The 24,789-nt window shown below is 32.4% G+C and overlaps 1 protein-coding gene across 6 annotated transcripts in view; it reads right to left on the reverse strand.

Moving 5' to 3' along the window:
* The window catches only part of LOC129809796 (klarsicht protein), a 261,812-nt gene that overhangs the window by 124,867 nt on the left and 112,156 nt on the right, over positions 1 to 24,789 (reverse strand). For all 6 annotated transcript variants that reach the window (XM_055859892.1, XM_055859891.1, XM_055859886.1 and 3 more), the window contains one exon: positions 24,611 to 24,772. In XM_055859892.1, the coding sequence (XP_055715867.1) occupies positions 24,611 to 24,772 (162 nt within the window). The remainder of the gene's footprint in view (positions 1 to 24,610; positions 24,773 to 24,789) is intronic.

Consider the following 24,789-nt stretch of genomic DNA (forward strand, 5'->3'; position numbering starts at 1 on the left):
AATTCTATATTATATTCTCCACATTACACGCAAAAAAGTACACGCAAGAGATTACACGCGGGAAATTACACGTTTCAAAAATTACACGTTTTTCAAAATTACCACTAAAATAGTGATGCAAAAAATTACCCACTATTTTAGTTGTAATATTTTTTTACTGTGCACTGATATGGGATTCCCGGGCTCCCTGCAACCAAGGCCACACAAACGAATTTGAATCAATTCGGTTGTTTTCAAAGTTTTTGTTCTCGTTAGAAATAAAAATCATTACGGTAAGAAATTGATAAATTTCTTGCCTTAAGTTTCCGGAATGATCGCTAACAAGGAAATGAGCAACAAAGTGCATTTCCATAATTAATAAACCATTAATAACTCAATAAAATCCCCACTGTTTTTTGAAAAATTTCTCAAATTTCCCTATAACATAATACGTGGATTCTTTTCCTAGATTGAATTGGGTACCCTCCGTGATTTATGAATCTTCCTATTGTTACACGCATCAAAATAGATATTGATTTCTAAACATCGATAGAGCTTTAGTGCTTTCCTATTCAATATACCTTTGGCATACGATAGGGGTTTCACTTTCTTATCTACGTTGTCATGACTATTATCTACACATTAATATTGTTGCATGAAAATGAGAAAAGGAATATTACCATACATGAAGTTAGTCATCAAAATACGTAGATTATTGTTACATGGGTGCAAAACATCAAGATAAGATAAAACTATTCTCACAGCTAATTTTCACTCAAAAAATTTTATCTCTCATCGTATATGTCACACATTTTAAGAGGGAACATCTAACCCATCTAACCCCACATAGAGACACTAATTTAGCAACAAAGCTCTTTCGCAAAAAAAGTAGCCTCACAACACTCTTTGTCCTATTAATTGTGGTGTTAATTTCTTTTTTTTATTTTTTTGGTTGCTCAGCGTGTCGACGATCTCACGTATACCGCGAAAAGTTTTAGACAATACCACCGGGAATTGCCAAAGATCTGCTGGTCTCAAAGAAAACTGGATCAAAAAGATGCTGGCGTAAAAAAGCATCACTAACACCATTTATTAGCCAAAGGAATACAAAAAAGAGGCATGATATTGAATAAGAAAAATAAGAAAAAGAGAAATATTACACAAAAAAAAATATACACAGAACCGTTTGTTCTTTCTCACTCACCAAAGAGTTTCTTAAGAAGATTGTACTACACGAAAAAAGATCGCATATGTACATATATATATATAAGAAAAGATTGCCGCAGAGTCTCTTGGCATTTAGGAAATCTCAAAAGTGAAGAGAGAAAGAATCACCAAAGAAACTCGTGACGAAGGAGTGACTGAGAATGTTTGGATTTAATTTGAAAATTGTAACCTTAAAATCCTATCCCTCACAAAACCCATAAAACGGTATGTTGAGTTTCCTCTGCAATTTGATAAATTAAAATTTTTCCACACATCATTTTCAAGGACTTTACCCCAAGAATTTCTGCACATACAATCCAAAACGTATACCTCTATCTCTCAATACACCAAATCGTGGTGTTCATATGAGTAAATAAAGGCATTTTAAATAACCTTGTGGTATTATATGAAAAATTCCCTTCTCCATTTCAGTCACTCATTCGTCTGACTTAAAGTCTGATCCACGATTTATAAATTGACTGCTAATAAAAAACATTATTCACGAAAAAATTTCTGATGTGAAATAGACTAATGAAGAATTTCCTTCTAGCTCTCAAATCATTTGCTACAAAGAGCCATGCAATCGAAGGAAATTAATATGCGGAAGCATATAACAAAGTTCTTTTGCTCTTACAAAATGGATTCACCACTTTTGGCCACACAGGAACCCCTTTTCGCCACTTCATTTTATCAATTGAATAATAATATTTTAAGGTTAGAATTTAAAATCTTCTGTAAATAAAAAAAAGCTTTAAAGATACTGAAATTTTTGTATTTCAAATTGAAAAAAATGTGAATTTTGATCACTTCTTCTCAACTCAATAATATATAGAACAAAGGCTACTGACCCTAATGGTGCTACAGTCAGATTCGTACCTTAAAAAAAAAACAATTATTTTTCTTTAAATGAAAAATGGGGTGGCAAAGCGTCCCAAGCTTTGCGAAGTGCTCGCTCTCGTGACTTAGATGGTATATCTCAAAAGTACTTTCGCATCATTTACCATTTACCGGTACTCAACAGATTTGAATCAATTCATAAATTAATCAAAAGATCCCCAGAAGTTTTAAGAATAATAGAATTGTTTTTCTGACGAAAATTACTTATCGGTTCATAACTGATTCAATACCAGTTCTAAACGATTTATAAATCACTCAAAACATTGCCGAAAATACACCTCAGGAGCACTATAATTGAATTTCGAATAAAAATTATTTATCGGTTATAAACCAGTTCCGAACCGATTGGAACCGATTTAATGTTAGCAGAAATTCCAAAAGCTTTCCAACCAGCTCAAATATTTGACTATCCGGATGAGAAATACACTCTCTCTAGAACAGTTTAAACCTTTGACCTTTAAAAACCGTTAATAGACTTTAATTAGAAGCTAGATAATACAATTTTTTTTCCGTATTTGAATAGATGAACTGATTTGAATTTTTTGCCTCAATTTATTATTTGGCAAAATAGGTCAACTTGAATAGCTTTGTGATACGCATAACCTTAAAATTTACTTATTGAAGTCATTATGATGTTCATAAAAAGTAGTACAGTACTACGTGAAGATGGCGCATCAATTTGCTGTCAAGATGTCAACATATCTGTCAAAATCTTCTGAGAAGACTTAAGAGATTCAGTCGTAAGAAATGATCTATTCTGTTATGTAGAACTTAACCTTAAAAGTTCACCTATTCAATGCAATACATAAAGTAAAGATGGATCATCAAGTGGCTGTCAAAACATCTGTCAACACGTCAAAACATCTGTCAATCTTCCGGAATGACTTTTGTAAATAAAAAATGATTCTAAAAAGAGTAATTTTTGTTCTTCCACAGCGTCATGTTACTGAAAAGACACTGATTTTTTTAAGTTTTTAAAATTATTTGTCCGAAAATGGACTATATTGGCAAAAAGAGGTTAATCCATCTTATTGAGAAAAATATAATTTCATGCTTTCTCATCCATTTATCCCTTCTCTTGCATTCTCTCATTGTATCATCCAATTCATTAGGATTTTGCAATTAAAATAGCACTGCAATTATTAGCCTCAGACACTGGCACTTCGCTTTCTCGCCTTTGACAGACAATTCATGACACAAAGCTCAAAGATGAGCACACACCACTCTCCTTGGAACGTTCCAAATGTAGAGGAGGATTCCCATCCAAGCTTTTGTGCTAATAAACGGCTGAGTTTCGTCATCATTGGCAGTATTGCTCTTAAGAAATGTGCGCACTTAAATCATTCAAAACTAATAAAACGTTAAAAGTTAAAATACGGAGACTCTCAAGGTTGGGACGGCTCAGAAATAAAGAACCAGAGTTGCAAAGGTCCATACGAATAAATTAAAACATACAATATTTATGTGATAATTAAAAAAAAACCTTTCTTAAAAAGTCTCCCAACTGAAGAAATCCTGACGATATCATTTTACCAACTGCAGCCTAGGCCTTTGCGGAAAATCTCATAGTGTTCCCTGAATAAAGCGGAAATCATTACACACTGTCAATGAATAAATTCCCCAAAAACTTAACAACAGAAATCTCGCATAGTCATTCATCATTAAATGTACCGAAATAGAGAAAGACAGAAAATTACTGGAAAAAGAGACATGTAATTGAAAAAGACAAAAAAAACCGAATGAACATTTGTAGGTACAACATTATATTAATAGAAAAGCCGCGCTGTGCATAATTAATGGCTCGTTTACATATTATTTACCTTCCATTTATGTAATTAATCTCACCGTATACTGTCTTACAAGATACACTTCATTTGGATACACAAAGAACAACTGCGCTACCTTTCTGAAGAACAATTCCTCATTTGCGAGAGATGGACACAGTACAAAAAAAAAACCGTCACTTTATAAAGAGCCTTTCCTTTTTCCAAACATCTGTAAAAAGCACATGAATATCCATGCTTGGAAAAGTACACCAAGTATAGTAGTAACATTTTGAAAGTGAAATTAATCTCAGGATTTCATTCAATTATATCAATCTCCTTCGCGAAATCTCATGTTTTTGAGCAAAACATACCCTTTCCCATGTTTACCTCTCTTACAATTTATTTATATTGAGAACTAATAAAAAAAGAAGTGAGACTTTCATTGGAATATTCGAGAAATTTACCAGCAATTCAGTCAATTGAATTACAATTTATTGGTGTAATTTGTTTAATCGCACCAACATACCTCCTAAACAAAAAAAAATACTAATTTCTTCAATTCATCATCATCTATTTTGATCCATTTGAAGGGAATGAGAAAAATATCTCAATAAAGTACAGTTTTAAATGGTTTTAAATGATCCCAACTCGAGGAGAGATCGATATTGGATTAATCCGTCTGAAAATTCAATGATTGTACACTCAGCAAAAAAAGAATTTAAAATTAAGCTGCATACATACAAGAAAAAAAATCATCTTAAGTCAAGAACATTTCATTTTGACTTAAATAATGAAATAAAAAAAATATTTCTGAGTCAAATAAAAATTTTTATTACTTAGTTTATGACTTGGAAAATTTCTTATTATTTAAAAAATGTTTATGTCAAGCATAATTTTGCTCAAATCAAGGAAAAATATTTTTTAGTTTCCATCTCAGTAATTTTTTCCCTAAAACATATAATCTACATAATTAAATTATTATATTACCAAATGCATAATATTTAATCACATAATATATTTTAGCCACATCGCGTGTTCTAATTGGCAAAGCTGGTGCTTTGAATGCTTATAAGTTCTAACCAATCAGAGATAGCAATAAGACTAGAATATTTTAAGCGATTTCACATTTATTCATTACCGTAGATACGAATGACTTTGAACACCTGATTTTCGAAAGCTTTTCTTTAATTTTAGCACTTAAGAATGATCTTCATCAATGTGATCTATTATGTCCGATAAGTAAAGACCATCTTTAAGTGCTAAAATTAAAGAAAAGCTTACAAAAAGCAGGGGTGAAGTTACCCTCATCTACGGTAATCATTTTTCTTTATCAAAAGAAATTTTAGTTTAGATCAAGAAAGTATATTAAACTGATCTATGTAATAATGTCATGGCTGTTAAATGGTATTGTCAGAAAAATTACTTAAATTTTTGGGCTATTTTTGTCCCTATCGTTCATAGAAGCACAAAATTCACCGAATCAGACTCTGTTGGACTATCCAAGGTTATATGTAAGACTTATAATTGATTATGTTTCTCAGTTTAATTTTTATTGTTGATTTTCAGTTCGTAAAAAGTGCCTTGTCGTTAAAGGGTTAAGCTTCGTACATAGGAACGAAGTACTAGTATTTGGTATTTTGTTCCTTCGTTTTGTCCGGTTTCGTAATTTCGTACTGCCACTTTGTGAGGACTGAAATGTATTCAGTCTGATCCTCTAGAATATATTGCTTGTTAAATTTGACAGTAGAGGATTAGAAAAAGGAAATTTATGTAAAGAACCTCTAAATCGATGATCCGCTGTATGACAGCTTAGAATAAGTCTTTACTTGTAAATTTTACAGGCCTTATATTCTCGAACATCAGCCTGAGTGTATTTAAGCCATTACTTTTTTAAGAAACGCTCTGGATATCTTAAATATTTAGGATATATTGAACGTCTTTCGATCAGCATTTTGATCAGTTTTTTAGGCTGTCTTACGATAACGTCGACCAATTTTCACGAAGATTGTTCAACAAAAATCTGTCTTGATCGTTAATTGTATTTTCTTGACAGTCTTGATGTTTGTATTTTTGTCGTTAAATTGGTGATAACTAGAATATCGAGTAACACTGATCATGCATTAAGAATTAATTTAAATTTCTTCATGTCCTTAAGTCATTTACTAAAAATTCGTTATATTTCGCGATATTCTTGAAGTCATGGATATCCTCTGAGATCGAGTATTCTCCAAAGTCTCTTTCACTTCATTACCCCTTTTCTTAGGAAAAATTTGTAATGAGAGTTACAGTCTCTAAATGAAGCTGAAACAAAAAAAAGAGTATTTTTAGGACCATCTTCATTGAATCAAGTGTAAAAGAGTTTTGCATTTTTATTATTGCTTCGAGGTATACAAAGGCCTCATTGTAAAAGCCAACATTTTAACATAGATTGAAATGGGAAATGACAAGAGAAAATCTAGAACAGCAATTTAGACCGTGATTTTCTTGAATTCGTGCAAAAGTTGATATATATTCTGTGGAATATATATGGAGAAAAAAAGAAATGGAGAGAAGTCATCCTATGCAATGTAACATTATAAGAAGAGTCATTGATTGACAAGGAAATCGATTTATTTTGATGGGATAAAGTAAAAAAAAAAGACGATGTAAATTTGTAATTGTCACTTGAAAAGAGATTGAGTGACAAAAGGATGATGAGGGAGGGATAAAATGAGTGTAATTACATTGAAAGAGACAGCCACAAATTGCCATCAATGGTTTGTGCTATGTTTGTCGGTGATTATAGAGTATTTGTCTTATATATATATATATTTATATAGAAAATGTGAAAGATTGCGGTGAAAATGTCAGAGTGAGAAACGGGCGCAATTGATCATCGTGTGGTGATAGAGCAATTTTCCTTTTTATCAATTTGGGAAAGTTTTATACAAAACAAATAGAATTGCCACAAGACATGGAGTTTTATGTGCGGGCACCAAATATGGTCAAATGCATATCCAAGTCACACTTGAGAGCCATTTTTGGTGTCTTGGAGTCAAACACGCATGTTAACTTCTTCTTATACCAAGTCTACTAAACACGAAACCGGAGATTGTTCAATTGGAGTTTTGTAATCAAATTACAGAACATATGGTTTTGTTTTGGCATCAGACAAAATTTATTGTTTTGAACTTGTAATGCGGAAGTTGCCTGATGACTTTAGGATGGGTTATTTTGGAGTCTGATGATGGGAAGAAGTGAAAAAAAACAAGGTGTGTTAATATGCAAGACCTTGACGAATTTTGCCCAAAGGGAAGATGATGTTGAGGAGCAATAACGTAAAAGGTGTTGGCCGGAAAATGCGATATCAACCTAGTTTTCGTCTTGAGAGATCTTTCTCTCTGAAACATCCACGATGGCACATTTATCGGTCAAGACGATTTGATTGTTTTATGGGATACTTTAGCGAATAATTGAGCGGTATGTCGTTACTTCCAAGGAAAAAGGTATTATTATCTCATGAAGTGTCTCTCTTTGTTTGTACCTTGAATGTATTGGCCTTTAGTAGAGCAATAGACGTGTTTTGTCGTCAATTTCATAGATGGTGGAGTGCAGAAAAGGTGTGAAATCGTTTCATGTGCCCTCAAAGACGTTAAAGAGTTCTAATGATTCCGTCGAACGTTGTTTGAAGATCTCCTCAACATTCTCAGAATGGTTAGGAAATTTTCTCTTTGAGAATCTTAAGAAATCAATGGATTTTTAAAATGTCTTGAGAATTGCTTCGTATTCGACTTACCATTAACTATGAGCGCAGTATATAGATAATCTCAAGTGGATGTTTGAGTTTAATATCTTCTGTGGCGGCTGTTTAGTGTTCAATTTATGTCAAAGTAGCAATGCGATCTTTAGGACTTTTGTAAAGTAAACATTTGAAAACTTAATACTTGTAGGATTAAAAGAAAAAACAAGGTAGAATTTTAAAGATAATTTCTGATGTCAAATAAGTAAGGTTTGATATATCCAAACTGTCCATTGTCCTTTTACGGAAGAGATAGGGGGGTCACCGAAGACCAAAAGTCGTTATTTCTTTCTATGTAGCCTCTAAGCCGGCAAAAGGTAAACACTAAAACGGACAAGCGCCGTGACATCCTCGGTTTTAGAGAAATTGCACAATTGCAAATGAATAATATTTTTGAGTATTGAAGTTTTTATTGCCAAAAGGGTTTTGCTTTAAAAAAAAAATTGGAAATATAAAAAATAAATAAAATCGATTATGAATTTGAGAATTTAAAAATTCGCCATTTTTGAGCTTAAATATTTACTACATAGCAAATAGCTAGACTTGCAAAAAATATTCTAGAATCCTTCAACCTTCTACTTTACAATTATGTACAGACATAAGAAAACAATAACTTTAGGTAGTCAGCAAAAATTATTTTCTTTATGGAACACCGGTGTTCTAATCGTCCTTAAAAGGGTTAAGAAAGTGGAGAACATTGTATGATTGTGAGGTCACTCGTATGCAGATGACGGTGTAATAAAATTAAAAAAAAAATTGTTACTGACAATGAAAAATTACTAAGAGGAAACTGGAGCAGTAGTAAACATGGGGTAACTGTAAATATTGAGATTTTTTAAATCAGAAATTAGACTTCAGACGACGAGACCTATTTTAATTCATAGATCCTATAGGGGTCCTTCTCCACTGAATAAAGAGGCGTAATAAGTACAAGTAGTGTAGACATAAGTCAATATTCATTTTACCCCATGTTACTGCCCTAGTTTCTCCTAGTTAGCCTAGTTATTTTTCCCTAGTTAGCGATCGCGAACTAGGCAAATCTAGTTGTGAGTAATGGTCAGTAACTTTTTGTAGTGTGTTTGAAACTAAACATAGAATTTTTCAGTGATAGAAAAAGGTTTTGAAACCTCGAATGTATATAAACGAGCGAGAAGACTAAGTTGAGTTAGTCAAACCTACCGTATGTCGTTGCAAAGAATGTTCAGAAAATTCCGCAAACGAAACCAGTAAGGGACGTGAAGGAGGGTTCATCCCCGAACCGGAGATACTGTGACGTTGTCGTTGGATCGTGTGGAAATACAAGTTATTATCCACGTAGCCTTGTCCCTAAAAGGCCCAGTTTATGTTAATGGCTACTTAAGTAAGTCAAAGAATTTGACCCGTGAACCTTTTCTGAACATGTGAGCTATAGAACTAGGAGGACCAGCTATTAAAATAGTGTCAAAGGAATGCCTGTCCGGCAGGGAACACTTGTTGGCGGATTCGTCAAAATATTGAATTTTATTTAATGTATACAAATAATATGACGTTTTTTCATTAACCTACCTTATCCTAAAAGGATATAAAAATTTTGTATAACAAATGGTACAAGATAGGCTGGTAATAGGTCTTGACACGAGTTCTTAAATTATCAATATGACTTACTTTCACCCTAAATATTGCAATGGGTCAAATTCATAAAGCAACATAGAAAAACTTAAGTGGAACGAAATTTTAGTCAACCGAAGCTACAAAACCTTCCCCCTACATCGAACTAGAGCGTTTGAAGGACGCTAGCCTTCAGAAGTGGCTAGAGTTGGCCCATAAGAGGAGAGTTGTCTTCTAGAAGGACAACGCTAGACTACAGAAAACTCTGGTGACCTATCAGAAACTCCGATATTTCTATTCCTATAAGTTACTATCTCTTCTTTGTACCACAAAACTTCTGACTGCTAAATTTAACGCACCTGAAAAATCTATGAAAACCACTTATAATATTCCTAATTGATTGCGTAAATTATTAAAAAATGTGCAGACTTATATAACTAAAATTGTGTTAACCTCACATGTATCAAAATAACCCTTGAAAATCAATTAAGAACCTTTAAAATCATTCTTAAACTTTCAAATATCTCAAAATGTGTATACGAAAACTTAAAATTATCTTAATTCTGATAAAATATGATTCTTTTGAGGTAAAGGGCGGAGATATGTAGATTTTGTAAAAATTTATGGTTCATAATCTGCATAGTGCTCTTCCTTTAGAGTTCGAGCACTAAAACTGAGATAATTGATGGTAAGAAATTCAAGTTATCTCAATCACGAGCAACAATATTTCGATAGAAGCTTGAGAGAGAGATTAAGCAAAAAAAAAACTACCTTCCGTAAAATGCATAAAATTCAAATTATCTCTCAGCAACAATAACTCAAAATTACAAAATTCAATGTGATAAAAAAGAATTTACTCTATTTGTTCAAATCACAATAGACACTTTGTGGAAGCTAAGCCGCATAGAAAATTCACCTAAGAAAAAAGTTCCAATTGGATTCTTTTACACACAATCTAAGCTCTTTTTTTTATTATTCTTCTTCAGACCAACAAAATTTACCATTCAATTTAATGGGGAATTTTTCTGATCTTTCTGGCAATTTGCATTGCTGAAGGGCATAAAAAAAAAGACGTAGCTGGTGAATTAAGCGTCACAGGTTCAAGGTGAATGATCGTTAAAGTGGTCAATTGAGCCAGTGAAAAAAGAAAGAGATGTAGCAAATCTAACAACTTTGCGGTAGCACAAAAATTCTTATGTATGCTTCTGCTGTTAACAATTGCCGTAATGCTCTGATGAGATAATGTTTGTAATCACAGCCCAGTTGGAACATTATGCTCAATTCTTTCCTTCCTCTCTTTCACCATTCCACTTAACATCCAATAAATAAAATACCATGATGGTCGTCTGGACGACAAATTCTGTGATCGCATCCAATAATAAAATATATAATTAATAGCAATTTAATTTAAATAAATCTTTACCAACTGACTGTTTAGTAAATTTGTCAAACGACTCTGTCACTCTCCTCAACCATATCCCTCTTTTTCCGCCCATTAAAGTCTCTTGCACAATTCTTTTTCCGTCAAAGTGATCATCTCTGACCACAAGTCAAACATTAGATGATCACTCTATAATTTTCTCTGTATATCTCAAAAGTACATTAGAAAAACTTCTTTCACTCTAAAGTGGAATCATCTCAAAGAGACACACAATCACCTATATAAATACATATTTTATATATATAAATATAGAGAAAACCGTGATAGACGTCACGCTGTGAGATCGGATATCAATACTCTCTTTAAATGCTTCTTTCTTTTCATTCTCAATAGAAGAAGCATCATTCATTTGCCACGATTGTATTTTCTTATCCATCCAAAGGAGACTTCAAAATGAAAATTCATTAGGCGATAATTCATTTTTACTCGTGATTTAGCGCATCTATTAAGTTTAATTATCTCCAATGTATGCCGCACGTCGTTTATGCCCATAGGAAAACAAATCAGCAAAAAAAACAGCGCAATGGATTGGCTACAAGTCTTCAAAAAAAAAAAACAAGAAGCATCTATTGAGAAAATTGCACAGAGACAATTGCAATACCAATTGAAAATCCCATGTGCAAGTGATGAAAAATGAATGCATTTTATTAAATTAGCAAATGATCATCAGCATAACATACTTTTTTTATCTTATCAATTTTCTTCTTATTCTTCTCCTCCCTATTTCTATATAATCTCCTCCTTATAATCTCAATTGCAATCACTTCTCTTCTTCCACATCTTTTTCTACAATCATCTCGCTTTTACCGTCCTTTTTGCATCTCTTCATCAAAGTTGCAATCATTGCACACAATAGATTAAACTTTATTTAACGTTTTATTGCCAATTGAAAACACTAATTAGTCACATTTGCTTTATCTTTATTTTACCTTGTTTTTTTCCTTCATCTAACTTTTATTACTTGATCAATTGGGGTTATTAGTTGATTAGAAATTTTTGATATTTTCCTTTCATACGATCAACTTCAAGTATTATTCAGTGGAATTGCATTTGAAATGTGCATTTTCAGAAAAAAAAAATCCATTTTGAAAATTTAGAATAAACTTGGAACTTATAGGAAGGGTCACGAAATACTTCAAGTTGCTATCTCGAACAGTTTAGCCTCTATGTTTACTCATGACTGGACAGAAGGCAAATCAGTGTGACATTAACGATTTCCCATTGTCATTAGGGGGTAGCAGGGCACTTTTGAATGTTGATACTTTTGAAATCAGGCCTTTTCTCCTATTTTTAAAAGGAATCAACGCTTATTATAATATAATTTAGCTTCACAATTGGTTTATGCAGCTAAATTATATCATAGTAAAATCTAGTTCTATTTAAAAATCGGAGAAAAATGCCCTATTACAAAAGGTAGGGGAAGGTTTTGCAGTTTTATAATGTTGTTGTTGAGTAAAAGTTGATTTTTTTTTTAAATTACTAAATGAATTTCATCCATTTGCTACACTCAGAAAAATAATCGAGTAGGGTAAATGTCCTAATTCAAAACCATTTCCAGACGCTTTAACTTTGACCGAAGTTTGAACATATAAAGTTCATATTTTTTCTGAAGAGAATTACATAAATTTGCTCCTTGACTCCTCTAGAATGTTACTGTTTAGTGAAAATTATTTAGATATAATTTGAATACCTCTTAAATACAAGAAAAATACACAAGTGCAAAATGCTTCTATTGGAAAAAAAAAATAATGCAAATGGAGACAAGGGAAAGTTGATGTTCCTTATGAACTTTGTCACACGAAAATCTTCTTGACTGAAGTATATTCTTAAAACGAAAACACTTAAGCATATACTTCAGTCGAGATAAAATTTTACATGGGAAAAGAGTAATAATTACATCGATATCCGATGAATTAATTCAAGTCGCACGAAGAGTTGTTTCAACTCTATTTACTAAAATTTACAACGAAAGAGAGTAACAATTACATCGATGTTCGTAGAGTTAATTCAACCCTGCCATACAGTTGTTTTAACTTTTAAGGATTTTTCTTAGTGTAGATATTTTAATAGTTAGTCCAGTACCTCACATTTCTTCACAAACTTGGGAGGGAGCCTAGGCCTTTTCCTGGGTTCCAAAAAACAAAAATAAAAAAATGCAAATGAGGATTGACCATGCTTAATATTTACAAAGATTACCACCTTTACAGTTCAGAAAAATTAAACATTGCAGCTTTGCAAAAACATCCGTCAAAATAATAGACCAAAGACTTTGAGAATTCCTCATTGTTTTGGGACACACTTTGCACACCGCTCTGGAATATTTGACCCATCCATCCATTACAATAAATGTCATTATGAAAGAACGACATCTGACTGTCATGAATGCAGTGAAAAAAATGGTTTTCCTAGTGTCACACAAACATCTCTTAGTAAAATTGCATAAAAGTGATGTTAAAACGCATGATACATCTTCCAAATGGTTGAAAGAAGCAGATGAACGTTCCATCTAAACAGTGATCTAAAAATTTTTGTGTTCTGTGTAATATTTCCGGTGAAAATTAGGCGTACAGAAGTGGAAAACTTTTGTACGTAGCTGAGCAAACCGTACGAAGCTGAGCAAATCGTCACTATATTTCAATTTTCCTCTAGAGGAAAATCTAAGGATTCCCAAAAAAAATTGTGAGATAAAATTGCGAAGTTGTGAGTGGTATAATTGAATCGGTTTGTGTCGCAGTTAGTAAAAAAAATTACATCTTGGACATCATTTTCCATAGCGACTTTTATTGAGTATTGCCAAACCCGAATGCAATTTCTTTACTGGTGGTTATCTGTCTCACTCCCAATGTATCCGTTAACTACCGGTAAGAATTGATTTATGTATATTTCTTGAATAATTCTTTTTTTTTTAATTATCCGTAAGCTTGTTCTCGAGTTATAAGTGAATCGGTAAGTATCAATTTCCGGTCTTAGGTGATCCACCCCTTTCGCCATAAATTGATAATTATCACAAAATGTTTCATTTAGTTTCTCTCCACCCTTTTTCAACCTAGACAAAAATTACAATAAAAAGAATAAAATATTGTAAATTACTTTTCTTAACGTTAACAAATTTCTTAATACATAAATTTATCATAATTATTCACCTCATAAAAAAATATACTTGTGAAACGTAGCAATTATTCAAGTCACTATATAAAATTCACAATGAATATCACAACAAAATACATGAAATTATATTCAATTTGTAATTTTATGAGTTCATAATTGTCTGAAATTGACGAATGGTAGAAACTGTACTTAGACGAAGGATTTAAGGCTTCTGATGACGGAAGTTTCATGCCATTCGATTAGGTTTTCTATGGTTCTCAATTAATTTGCCCCATAGAAATATATATTTTTAATTTAATAGCCAGTCCGATATCTCACATTTTCTTAAAAGGGCCATGGGTCAAATTCATTAAGGAACATGGGGAAAAAGCCTTCTCAGAAAATTTAATAATTGGTCGTAAAAGCTTTGCAAAAATTTCTTGCTCCACATAGAACATAAAAAAGTACATTTTCTGCAACGGCTTATACGACTATGAAGGAAAATTTCCACCGTTTGCCTTTGCAGATGGGCCACCAACGCTAAGACGGCGGTGGACGCAATATAAAGAAGATCAATTACCGTTTCTGGAAAATGCTACGCTTTTGAAGCATTTGTCGTTTTGTAAAATAAACGATACAAAGAACGAGTTTATAACTAATTTTATACGGTGGTACTTAGTGAATTAGTAACGTAATCGAATAGTTACCGACAGATGTACTAAAAGACGTTTGAACGAAATTTCGTTGGATAAATCATAAGATTCACGGAAATGTCCCAGATTTTCACCAATAATTCCAAGGAAGGAAAGCGAACCAACTGTACACTCTATTGTTCTAGCGCAAAAAGGGGTCTTCAGAATTATATCTAATTCGAAATTTTGAGACTTTCTAACTGCTTCAGACGGACAAAAGAGAAAAATAAGACCACGAAGAAGTACAAACCCTTACACTCGAAAGTACTTCTTCGTTGCTTTTTTTCTTTTCGCCACATAAAACAGTGATTCCGAATTAGGCGTGATTCCGAATTACCAAATTACACCACGTTTTTTTACATAAAGAAAATATTTCTAAACTCAAGACTAGCAGTGTAAATTGGTTTCAAGAGCAATGTGACTTGGTTTCAATACCATTTTTATTTATTTCTGTACACAATTTAAAAAATGAATAACCTGCAAATCTCTCTAATCGTATGCCAAATTTAATCTCCACCCATATACGTAAATGCTAACTTTCTAATGAACCCAATTAACGTTTCAGGTGCAAACTGATCGATAGCCCCAACTGAGAGATAAGTTTATCATCATTGGAAAAATCAACTCTGTTCCCACCAACTGTGACTGTATTTGCCTGGTTTATTTCTTATTATTATTATATCTGTATATATACACAAAAGTTGATCGAAAACTCCATCAAACGTTGATTAATGAAATTTATTACTTTGCTCACCCATCGACGTTGTAACTTCTCAAGTCCATCAGCATCAAAGAACACAAACCATTCCATTTTGACCCAGCCACCGTTAGATTTGCGCGCACCTCCATGTACACATTGCATCCTCTCTTCTTTTCTCAACTACAAGATCGACACATATATACATATAAAACCTTTTGCACCATCCATAACACCCATTTTCCGCCTTTCAAGGTAGCTCCTCTTCCTCAACTTATTTCTCCCCATTTTGCAAAAAAAAACCGCGTTCTGGCCTAACATACATTATATAGAGAAGCACGAGCGACACAGAAAAGAACATCACATGTGTGCAACCCAAAGAGTCGATTATGTTGTATATAAATCAAAATGCACACCGATCGGACGTTTTGGCTTGATGGATGTTGAGAGAAATTCTTATTGGTGAGATATTGCGTGTGAAAAACCCCTAGATTTATCATTAAATATATCTCCTTTACTATCTTTTACCATTTGCACAATTACAATGTGCACAAAGTATACATAAGAGAAAAATTTGACATAAATTCCAAACGATCATCGCATCAAATGCGTAAGCACATTTTGAGCATAAAGTTCAAAATGATTCTTCCGCAATGCAACATCATCTTGTGATCTTGACTCAATTGGCAAGAGACTCAATTAGCTGATCGATTGAATCACGAAGTGTAATTATCATTTAATTGGCACTGTTGGAGACACAACTTGGTTTGGAACATGTTTTCTTGACTATACTAAACCTGCCATACAATCGCGTGATTCTCGTGCAAAATGCTCATCAGTGCATCTCTTTATCGCCTCTTCTACCCCCGAAAAATACATCTAAAACCAGTGATAAGCCTAGAACACCTTATATAAGTCAGATTCTTAATATGAACCAATTATAAATGCACAGTAAAAAAAAATTTACAAGGATAAACGTTGGTTTGCTTTTTTACCACGATTATTCTTGTAAAGTTACACAAATTATGTATTTCAACAAAACGTGTAATCTGAAAATGTGTAATTTAAATTTTATGTAATAGTAAACCGTGTAATCAACTGGGAATGATTACACAGTTTTGTATATTTTCTTACATATTTCATGTAAAATTACACAGTTTTCAAATAAAAGGTGTACAAATTACACATTTTTCAGACAAAATGTTTACAAATTACACAAATGTGTATTAGTACACACGATTACATGTTCAATGTAAAATTTACAATGAAAATCATGGTAAAGCAGCCAAAAAATTTTTACTGTGTGTCTTTAAATTCGATTTGTAGTTAAGCCTTTAAATTTCTATCGATTTAATGGATTTAATTGAATCTTAACACTTATGTAAAGTCCCAAAGGCACTGTTAAAAATAAAAGGATAAAATTAATACAAATTTGATCCTTTTGAAAAGGATGGATTAAATTTCAAACGTTGAATGTACATTTATCATAATAGAACATGTTAATTTGATCCATCCTTTACAAAAGGATCAAATTTGGATAAATTTGATCCTTTATTTTTACCAGTGTAGACTCAGGCTGATCCTATAGAGAATATTGGGCTAAAACGGAAGAAAATATTTCGCAAAATTGTTCGTAAATGTTTGTGTATTCCTACTCTGAAAACAATGTTTTGTTAAACGAATAAATGGATTTTGTTGAAATTTTGTCAAAAGGATGTTATTTACCAATTTGACAAAAAATTTTCTTCCATTTTATATGAAAAAACACCCTTTTGACAAACTTTTAACAAGATCCAGTTGGCCGCCGATTTGACAAAACTTTTCCATATTCTGTATGGAAGAACATCCTTTTTACAAACTTGTCTTGTTAATTTGACAAAACATTTTTTCAGAGTACTGGAGACTTACGAAATGTTTGTAAATCGTATAACCAACTACAAAGTTCGTAGTTTGTACTTTTTTCACACACATTGTTCGTAACGTGATTACTTTACGAGCATTCTTTCTTATTTAACAAACATTTGTTCGTAAATGTTTTTAACACACAGAAAAATGTTCGTAAAATTTTGTCATTGGTTTGTAAAGTTTTGTTACACAAACCAAAATTTACAAACAAATGTTTGTAAAAAAACATAAAAGGTCGTCAACTTATCATGATACGAATAATGTTTGTGAAAAAATACAAAAATATACGAACCATTTAGTGGATCATACGATTTACAAGTACTTTGTAAATCCCCAGTGGGAATTCACAAACATTTACGAACAATTTCACGACATATTTTTTTCTAAACATTTCCTTTACTGATAAAATATGAGACGTAAACCCTCTTAATGATAACCCTGAGTCTATTTAGGCCCTAAAACGATTTCTATAGACTACTCTGAAAGAGTTTTGCCAGTTAAAAAGTTCTGTCAAATGGATATTTTTCCATACGGAATATGGAAAAGTTTTGCAAAATCTAGAACTAGAACTTGTTAAAATTTTCTCAAAAAAAATTTCTCAGTAAAATGAGAGAAATAGTTTTGTCAAATTGGTAAACAAGATCCTTTTGACAAAATTTTAACAAAATCTGTTTGTCCGGTAACAATACTTTACCTTCCGAAGAGCGGTTTTGTTCAGTTCCTGAAAATTTAACATTTCTAAAATAACAAACAAGTGCCTTAATTTTTGAGAAACCATTGGGTTAATTACCTTTAATATCCTTAGTCAAATTTTAACAAAAAAAATTTCTTATTAAAATTTACAACATTTAAGCCACAGAGATGAACTTTAGGTCTGCAACCTGTGTAAGTGACGAGATATTTGAGGTTATGTGTTACAGATATCAGTTTTTATGACTTTAGAGCTCTTGAGTTGATCCTAATAACTTTAATCGTTTTATAAAGTTCTGGCATTTTTTGAAACCTTTCATATGAATAATTAATCATCAAATTCGGTCAAATACAACCGGAAATATTCGGTTTTTAACTGCTGTTACTCGATGGCAATACAGTTTATATTCTTTGAAGTTTTGGGTTATTGAGATCAAAACTTCAGACGAAGAGGTTTTAGTCTGGTACATTCATAATCAAGCAGTTACAACACACGCTTTGGGAAGATTTCAGATCGATCAGAGGACAATGTGTCTTAAAAAGATTACAGCAGATGAGATTGTTTAAAATCTCATATACAATACGAAAATGCTCTCTCTCTTAAGTAAGATATACTGTGACAGATGATCACGACAACCAATATTTAAAATTCCATCCATACCCAGAATCATTAATTTATTTACAAATTGTTAATAGTTTTGAATGAGAATATACCATATAATGATGATATCTATGGGAAAATGTTCCAATCAATTAATCAAAGTGTTTTGTGTGATCATAAAATTCAACACATTTTCCACTTTGCCACCGCAGAAGTCTGATTTGCAAATTTATTGACAATCATCATAAAATCTCGATCGGTAGCACGATCGTTTTACCAACTGATCGTCTCGTCTCCTTCTGTATGCAGAGATATTTTAATTTGCAAAAAGACATGTATAGATACACATAATTAACCGGTGTTCTTTTTTAATTTTCTCTACATTTTACGATCTTGATATACTTTTTTTTGCAGGATGTTTGTCTAATGATCCTATGACGATCGTTTATATCACACTATAGTACGATGAATTGAAGAGATTGAAGATATATGTGTAATTATGAAGAAATAAATTAAATAATTTGCTCTCATTCTTTCCAAGATATTGGGTAAAAGAAACGGAAATCACAATCTATCTCTCCCGGACGATCCTTACAAAAGATAATAGATCGTGTTGAGAATATCACAAAAGCTCAATAAATCACCCATTTGGGTGGCAACTCGTCTCCCCGTGTGGGTTGATCATTCTTCTGCAGACAGCAAAATTCTTTCTTTTGTGCATTCTATTCCTTCTGCATCAAAGTGCGAGAATATACGTGGATATTGTTGATTAATGAGTGCAGTCTCTCTGTGGCAGAATATTTTTTCCCATTTAATAAACAGACACGAAATATACAGATTGTCAAAGCTTCTATGCGATAACACAGAAAACATAGGTTTTTAGACCTCAAACAGAACTAAAGCATAATGTCTTACAAATTTTTAATGGCATTGATTAAACTCCGCAGTTTAAGAGTATGTTTTCTTTTTAAATAAATTTTCGCGTTTATCTGAGACTCACACCATAAAACCATTCATTTAGCCTAAGATGACTTTATATTATTTTCTTCCTTGTCACCAAGATTTTTATTAGCAATAAAGGTTGCAAAGAACAACGAGTAAAAAAAAACACTTAGAAAAACTAATTGGAATTGTTCTGATTGTTAACCGCAGTTTGGTATGTGTCTTGGATTTAATTTAATATTTTCTTAAAAACATATTGTCCATCAGAGCTTTTCCATCACATATTCATAAAAATTACGCTAAAAAAATATGATATGAATCAGAAAAAAGATGAGTAAGAAAATAATGTAAAATTTTCACGTAAAGCCAAGACACAAACCATAAAAAATAGTTTTAAGTAATTTTACGAAGGTTTTCTGCAATGTTCAATTTTAATCTTATAAAGGTTGCTGTTAACTGTTAACTCTGTCTTTGATTTTAAAATAAAAAAATATATAAAAATTACGGGATTTATGAGCCAAGACACCTACCAACAAAATTAAAATTCATATGAAAAAGTTCAAATATGCATTTTTCTTTAAATCAAATAGGCTTACTGACGTGCAGTTTCAATAAATTCACAGAATAAATTTAAAAAAAAAACCGTCATCTAACCCATTTAAAAAGTCCTTTCTGGTGTATGTCTTGGCTAACTTTAAAAACTAAGCACACTGTTCTCTAGTCCCAACTTTAATCAATATTCTGCTTTTATTTGAAGATATTTAGTCTATTCTCATTCAATATTTCAACATTTGATAAAACCAATCAGTTTGCAAATGTGTACATTCATTTTGAATTCTTCGAACAACAATGAAATTTTACGCAAAATTCATCTCTAAAAGTCCAGATACTTTTGGAAAATCAAACTCCGGCTGTTAGCGAAATCAGTGGATATCTTATGGATTTAACATTAGAATCTAAAATGGGTACAATGAGTTAATTTAATCGGACTTTATTTGTAATTTTGAGAATTCCAGAGTTTTTTTTAAAGATAGGTCAGGAACAAGGTGGAAAAGAAGACCACAATCCCTACGTTCTGTAACAACCTTCTCGATTTGAGAGGTTTTTCCGGTTGAGATTATACTCTACCGATTTGAAGGTATATCAGGGAGAACTTAGACAAAAACCTCTTAGAAGTTCGGACATTTAGACCAACGAATTGTACAAAAAAGTATTAATTCATGAAAAGAACATTTATTTAAAGGAAATTGAAATTCAAATGTTCTATACCATCCTGAAATTCCACAACACAAAAATTCACTTTTGTTGACGTTATTGACGTTGATCGAAACAATCAAGAATATCGAAAATTCGAAATGGAAGAACAGCCAACGCCAAAGCGGTGTGCTAGTGCTTTAGACTCAGTTTCCAATAGGTTTGGCTTGGCTTTGGAATGACTTTGTTCGAAAGAGTAAAGAGGTAATCTTCTCATTCAGACCATATATAGCGTCGCATTGGATTGAGATTGAATTTTCCCAAAGTCCGATTTTGGGACAATTCGATATTAAACTAATGTGGCGGTGTATATAGCCTCATTCACAGCTAAAGTTAGATTCCCCCGATTCTCAAATACTGTCTTAAATAGGGTAGAGTCAGTACTTTTTCGCCAGTAAGCACTTTTTCGCCACCTACAAATAAAATCACTTTTTCAGGGAATTATGAGCTCATGGAACTACGAAATGACTATTACTTCGTAACCTCTAGTCCAACGGATCAGAAAACCATAACTGGTGCTCCACCGACTAGATTATTTGCAAGTTAATTGAAGAAATTGTCGACAAGGTGAACAGTCACCAAAAAATATGGAGTTCTTAATAAACTTGTCAACGCTCAGACAAATTGTCTTGCAATATTTTATGTTTTTGCAGTACAGTATTTGATATTTTTTCACTGAAAGTCACTTTGTTATTAACTAAGCTTCGCTCTAATATAATTATTTAATAATGTTTTCCAAAAAAAATAAAGAAATACGGATGTGGTGAAATAGGGCTTACTTTTTTCGGTTGTGTAAGTACTTTTCGCCACTCATTTTTCCAAGCATTTTACAAGTGGCGCACCTCGCGGAATTTAGTTGAAACAGACGTAATTGTCAATTGATTTTTGTCGCAAACAAAAAATGTGCAAAAAATCATTCGAAATACTCTAATAATTGTCTAATATAGGTGTTAAATAAAAAAAGTACTGTGCCGTGTTCTTTTTGAGGTTTTCGAAAGCTGCTGTTTCTTAAAAATCAATTAAAAACACGTGGCGAAAAAGTGCTTACACAGTGGCGGAAAAGTGTTTACAAAGTGGCGAAAAGTACTGAAACATGCACTGTTGCAGGAAATGTATTTTTTCAACTAGATGCCCAAAAATTCCCGGAAAGTCTCCTGGTTCATTAGAGAGACAATGCTTCAAAGCACTTGTACAGAAAATTTCTTTTTATTTCGACAAAAAATGTAAGAATTACAAGGGTACAAAACCTTAAGGTGGCGAAAAGGGCTTACTCTACCCTACTTAATACTGTCTTAAGAATAAATGGAAGTCTATTTGCACAAATCATCGTTGATTTTCGAAGAATTCAAAGTGAGTTTCGAGTTTTAAAACTAAATTTTTGTACAAGATGGGAACACCTAAGAAATGGTTAAAGCAGGGGCCGCTCGACATTTCATTTTTTCATACGTTTTTGTATAGATGCACTGAAGATTATTGGCAAGTTTTTTCCTAAGGAGATTTGACTTATCAGTCTGATATATTTCGAAATCGTGCACTAAAAGCTATCTAAAAATACATATTTCATTATGCTCGCCGAAATAATACAAGAACTACGAGCAAATTTGTTTAAATAGCGGTGCAATATCTGCAAAATTTTTACAAGGAAAAGTGAAAAATATCTTCACTTTTCATTAGGCTTGATGGACCCCTGGGTCAAAGGGTTATTGAGTGATAATGAGGGGAATTACAATGAAATTTTCCTCACAACAAAGCAAAAAAATAAGGCATGTCTACAATCTTGTGAAAACCTCGATGAGAGAAGGCAAGAAGATGTGAAATTTTACCAATCTAATATTTGAATAAAAAAAAAACAGTACATCCATGTAATCTACACTGAAGTTAAATTTGAAAAAAATATATTTTTCTTATATTAAAGTATTATATAAGTTTTTATTTTTAAAATATTATGCACAATTTTATCATGGACACGCTTTAGACATCTTGGACACTTGCGAAATTTCGAAATTCGAACAGTTAAGTATGTTCGCCATCATGCGGACGAAACGAGAAGTAAAAATATTTTCTTTCGATTTCGAAACTGATCTTCGAATTCATTAAACTTCGAAGATTAGGGGAAAGTACCCATGCTTAATATCATTGGAAGCTTCGTAATGACTAAATTCTTCCTATGTTTCCCAATAAACGTGACTCCGCAATATATTTTAAAAACTGGCCACTTTCCCATAGTTTTTAAAATATGGTTGCGATGATTCACATATATATTGTGAAACTTAGAAAATTTAGTCATTACGAAGCTTCCAATGGTATCAAGCATGGACACTTTCCCCTAAATAAAGCAAGTATGTATTCTTGGATTTTAAATCAAAATCTAAACTGGGTACAGACTGGAGTTAGTTCGAATAGAACTTCAATTGGAATTTTGAGTTCTTCCAGACTGTTTCAGATGGGAAAAGAGAAAAGAAGAAGGCTGCGATGAAGGACAAGACCTTTATTCAAGATAACTTCTTTGTAGTATTTTTCTTTTGCTCGAATTTAAATCAGGGAGGAAAATTTCAAATTCTAATTAAGGGAAGGCTTTCAGAGATCGTGCGAACTCAGGCTTCGAACATTTCAAATATTTTCCATATTCTAATGAATCTGACCTATTTTTTTTTCAGCAAATGTGTGACTTAAGATCAGATTCATTAAAAAAAAAATCTGGGAATTAGATGAAATGTTGGAAGCCAGAGTACGTGCGAAGCTTGAATGCCTTCCCATACAGTTCAAATTGAAGTTACTCTTTTATGGTGTCTACACATTAGTAGAAATTTCTTTAAAAAATGCCTTTTTTTAAAAATTCTGACGTTTCTGCCTACAAGGATAGAGGAAATTTTCTAAAAAGGCATTTTTTAAAGAAATTTGTAGAGAAAGTGTGTAGAGGCCATTAGTCAATTCCAAAATATTCCAGACAAATAATTGGATTAATTCTTACTTTAGAAATAAGCATCAGAGCCTAACCAATCCGTAGAAATTCTTGCAGCTTCAACCGGAAAACCATGACGGTGCAAGAAACAGGAAGGAAAATTATGAGATGAACAGATGGTCAGCAAAATACCATTAAAATTCGTTCCACTTGGAATTTTAGAAAAGTGCAGAATAAGAAAAAGAACAAGACAACAACAAAAAAAGGATTGACAAATGAATGCGTGGGTGGAGTGAATCTCGATTGGGAGCTCTAGTATGAAATTTTAATTATAGCATCTCATGAAATCGTGCAATTAGCACAGAAAACTCCAACAAGAAAGGGCTAGGGAGAGAGAGAGAGAGGGAGAGAAGTGTTGAAAAACTGGTAATAGGAATAATTTTAAGTGTTATCTTTCTAAGCAAAAATTATTATTATTATTATTGTTACACTGAGAATTTCTCACTAAGGTGCTCATGGAACTTTCTTCCCTTCACTAATTGGAGAAAAAGCGCTTAACAACAAATTTACAAATTGACTTTTATTTCACGTCAATGGCCACATTTAAATTAGCATATTGGAATTTTTCTTGTCACTTTTTTTTTGTACTTCAGTCTTATTTTTTTTTTTTTTTTTTTTAGAGGTCAACTAACACTTTGTGCAGAAAAGAAATCCATCGTGCAATTGATCTATTTTTCCAATTACCCCATACTGTGAAGTGAAATGTGGCGGTATTCTCTAGTCTTCAATGGAATTAGTTTAAGTACAACAACTAAAAAAAATATATGTATTGCCTAGAAAGAAGATCAAGTGCAGACAAGACAATTTGTCTTCATTTCAGTACACACATAAAACTTCTTGAAAGGTCACTTCAAGACCACTTTCGGAAGTGTCTCTCTATATCTTTTGAGCAATAAAATATCGAAATAAAATATCAATATCTTTTTCGCGAGATCCGCTTCAAATTGGTGTGCAATATAAATTTCAAATTGAACCACATATTTTCACTTATTTGACTGTCATGCGGGACATATTTTTAGAAAAGTGGATATCTTGCCCATAAAATATCCCTCTCAAATGGACAAGATTTAAAATTAAAAAGAGTCGCAATAATACAAAAAAAATCAAATTAATAAAATAAACTTACCGAGTGTTCAGTCAATCTGTGCTGAAGTTCACCAGGTTTCATCTTCATTGCCTCTGACAATGATGGTGACTTCTCAATACGATTCTCCATCTCACGGAGCCATCGGCGGAGTCTTCGTGGATCCACAACGGATCCTTGAGACTTTGCCGTCTGGAATATTGACTAGTCAAAAAAAAATA

This window comes from Phlebotomus papatasi, chromosome 1, assembly GCF_024763615.1.
Source record: "Phlebotomus papatasi isolate M1 chromosome 1, Ppap_2.1, whole genome shotgun sequence".
In the NCBI taxonomy this organism is placed as follows: Eukaryota; Metazoa; Arthropoda; class Insecta; order Diptera; family Psychodidae; genus Phlebotomus; species Phlebotomus papatasi.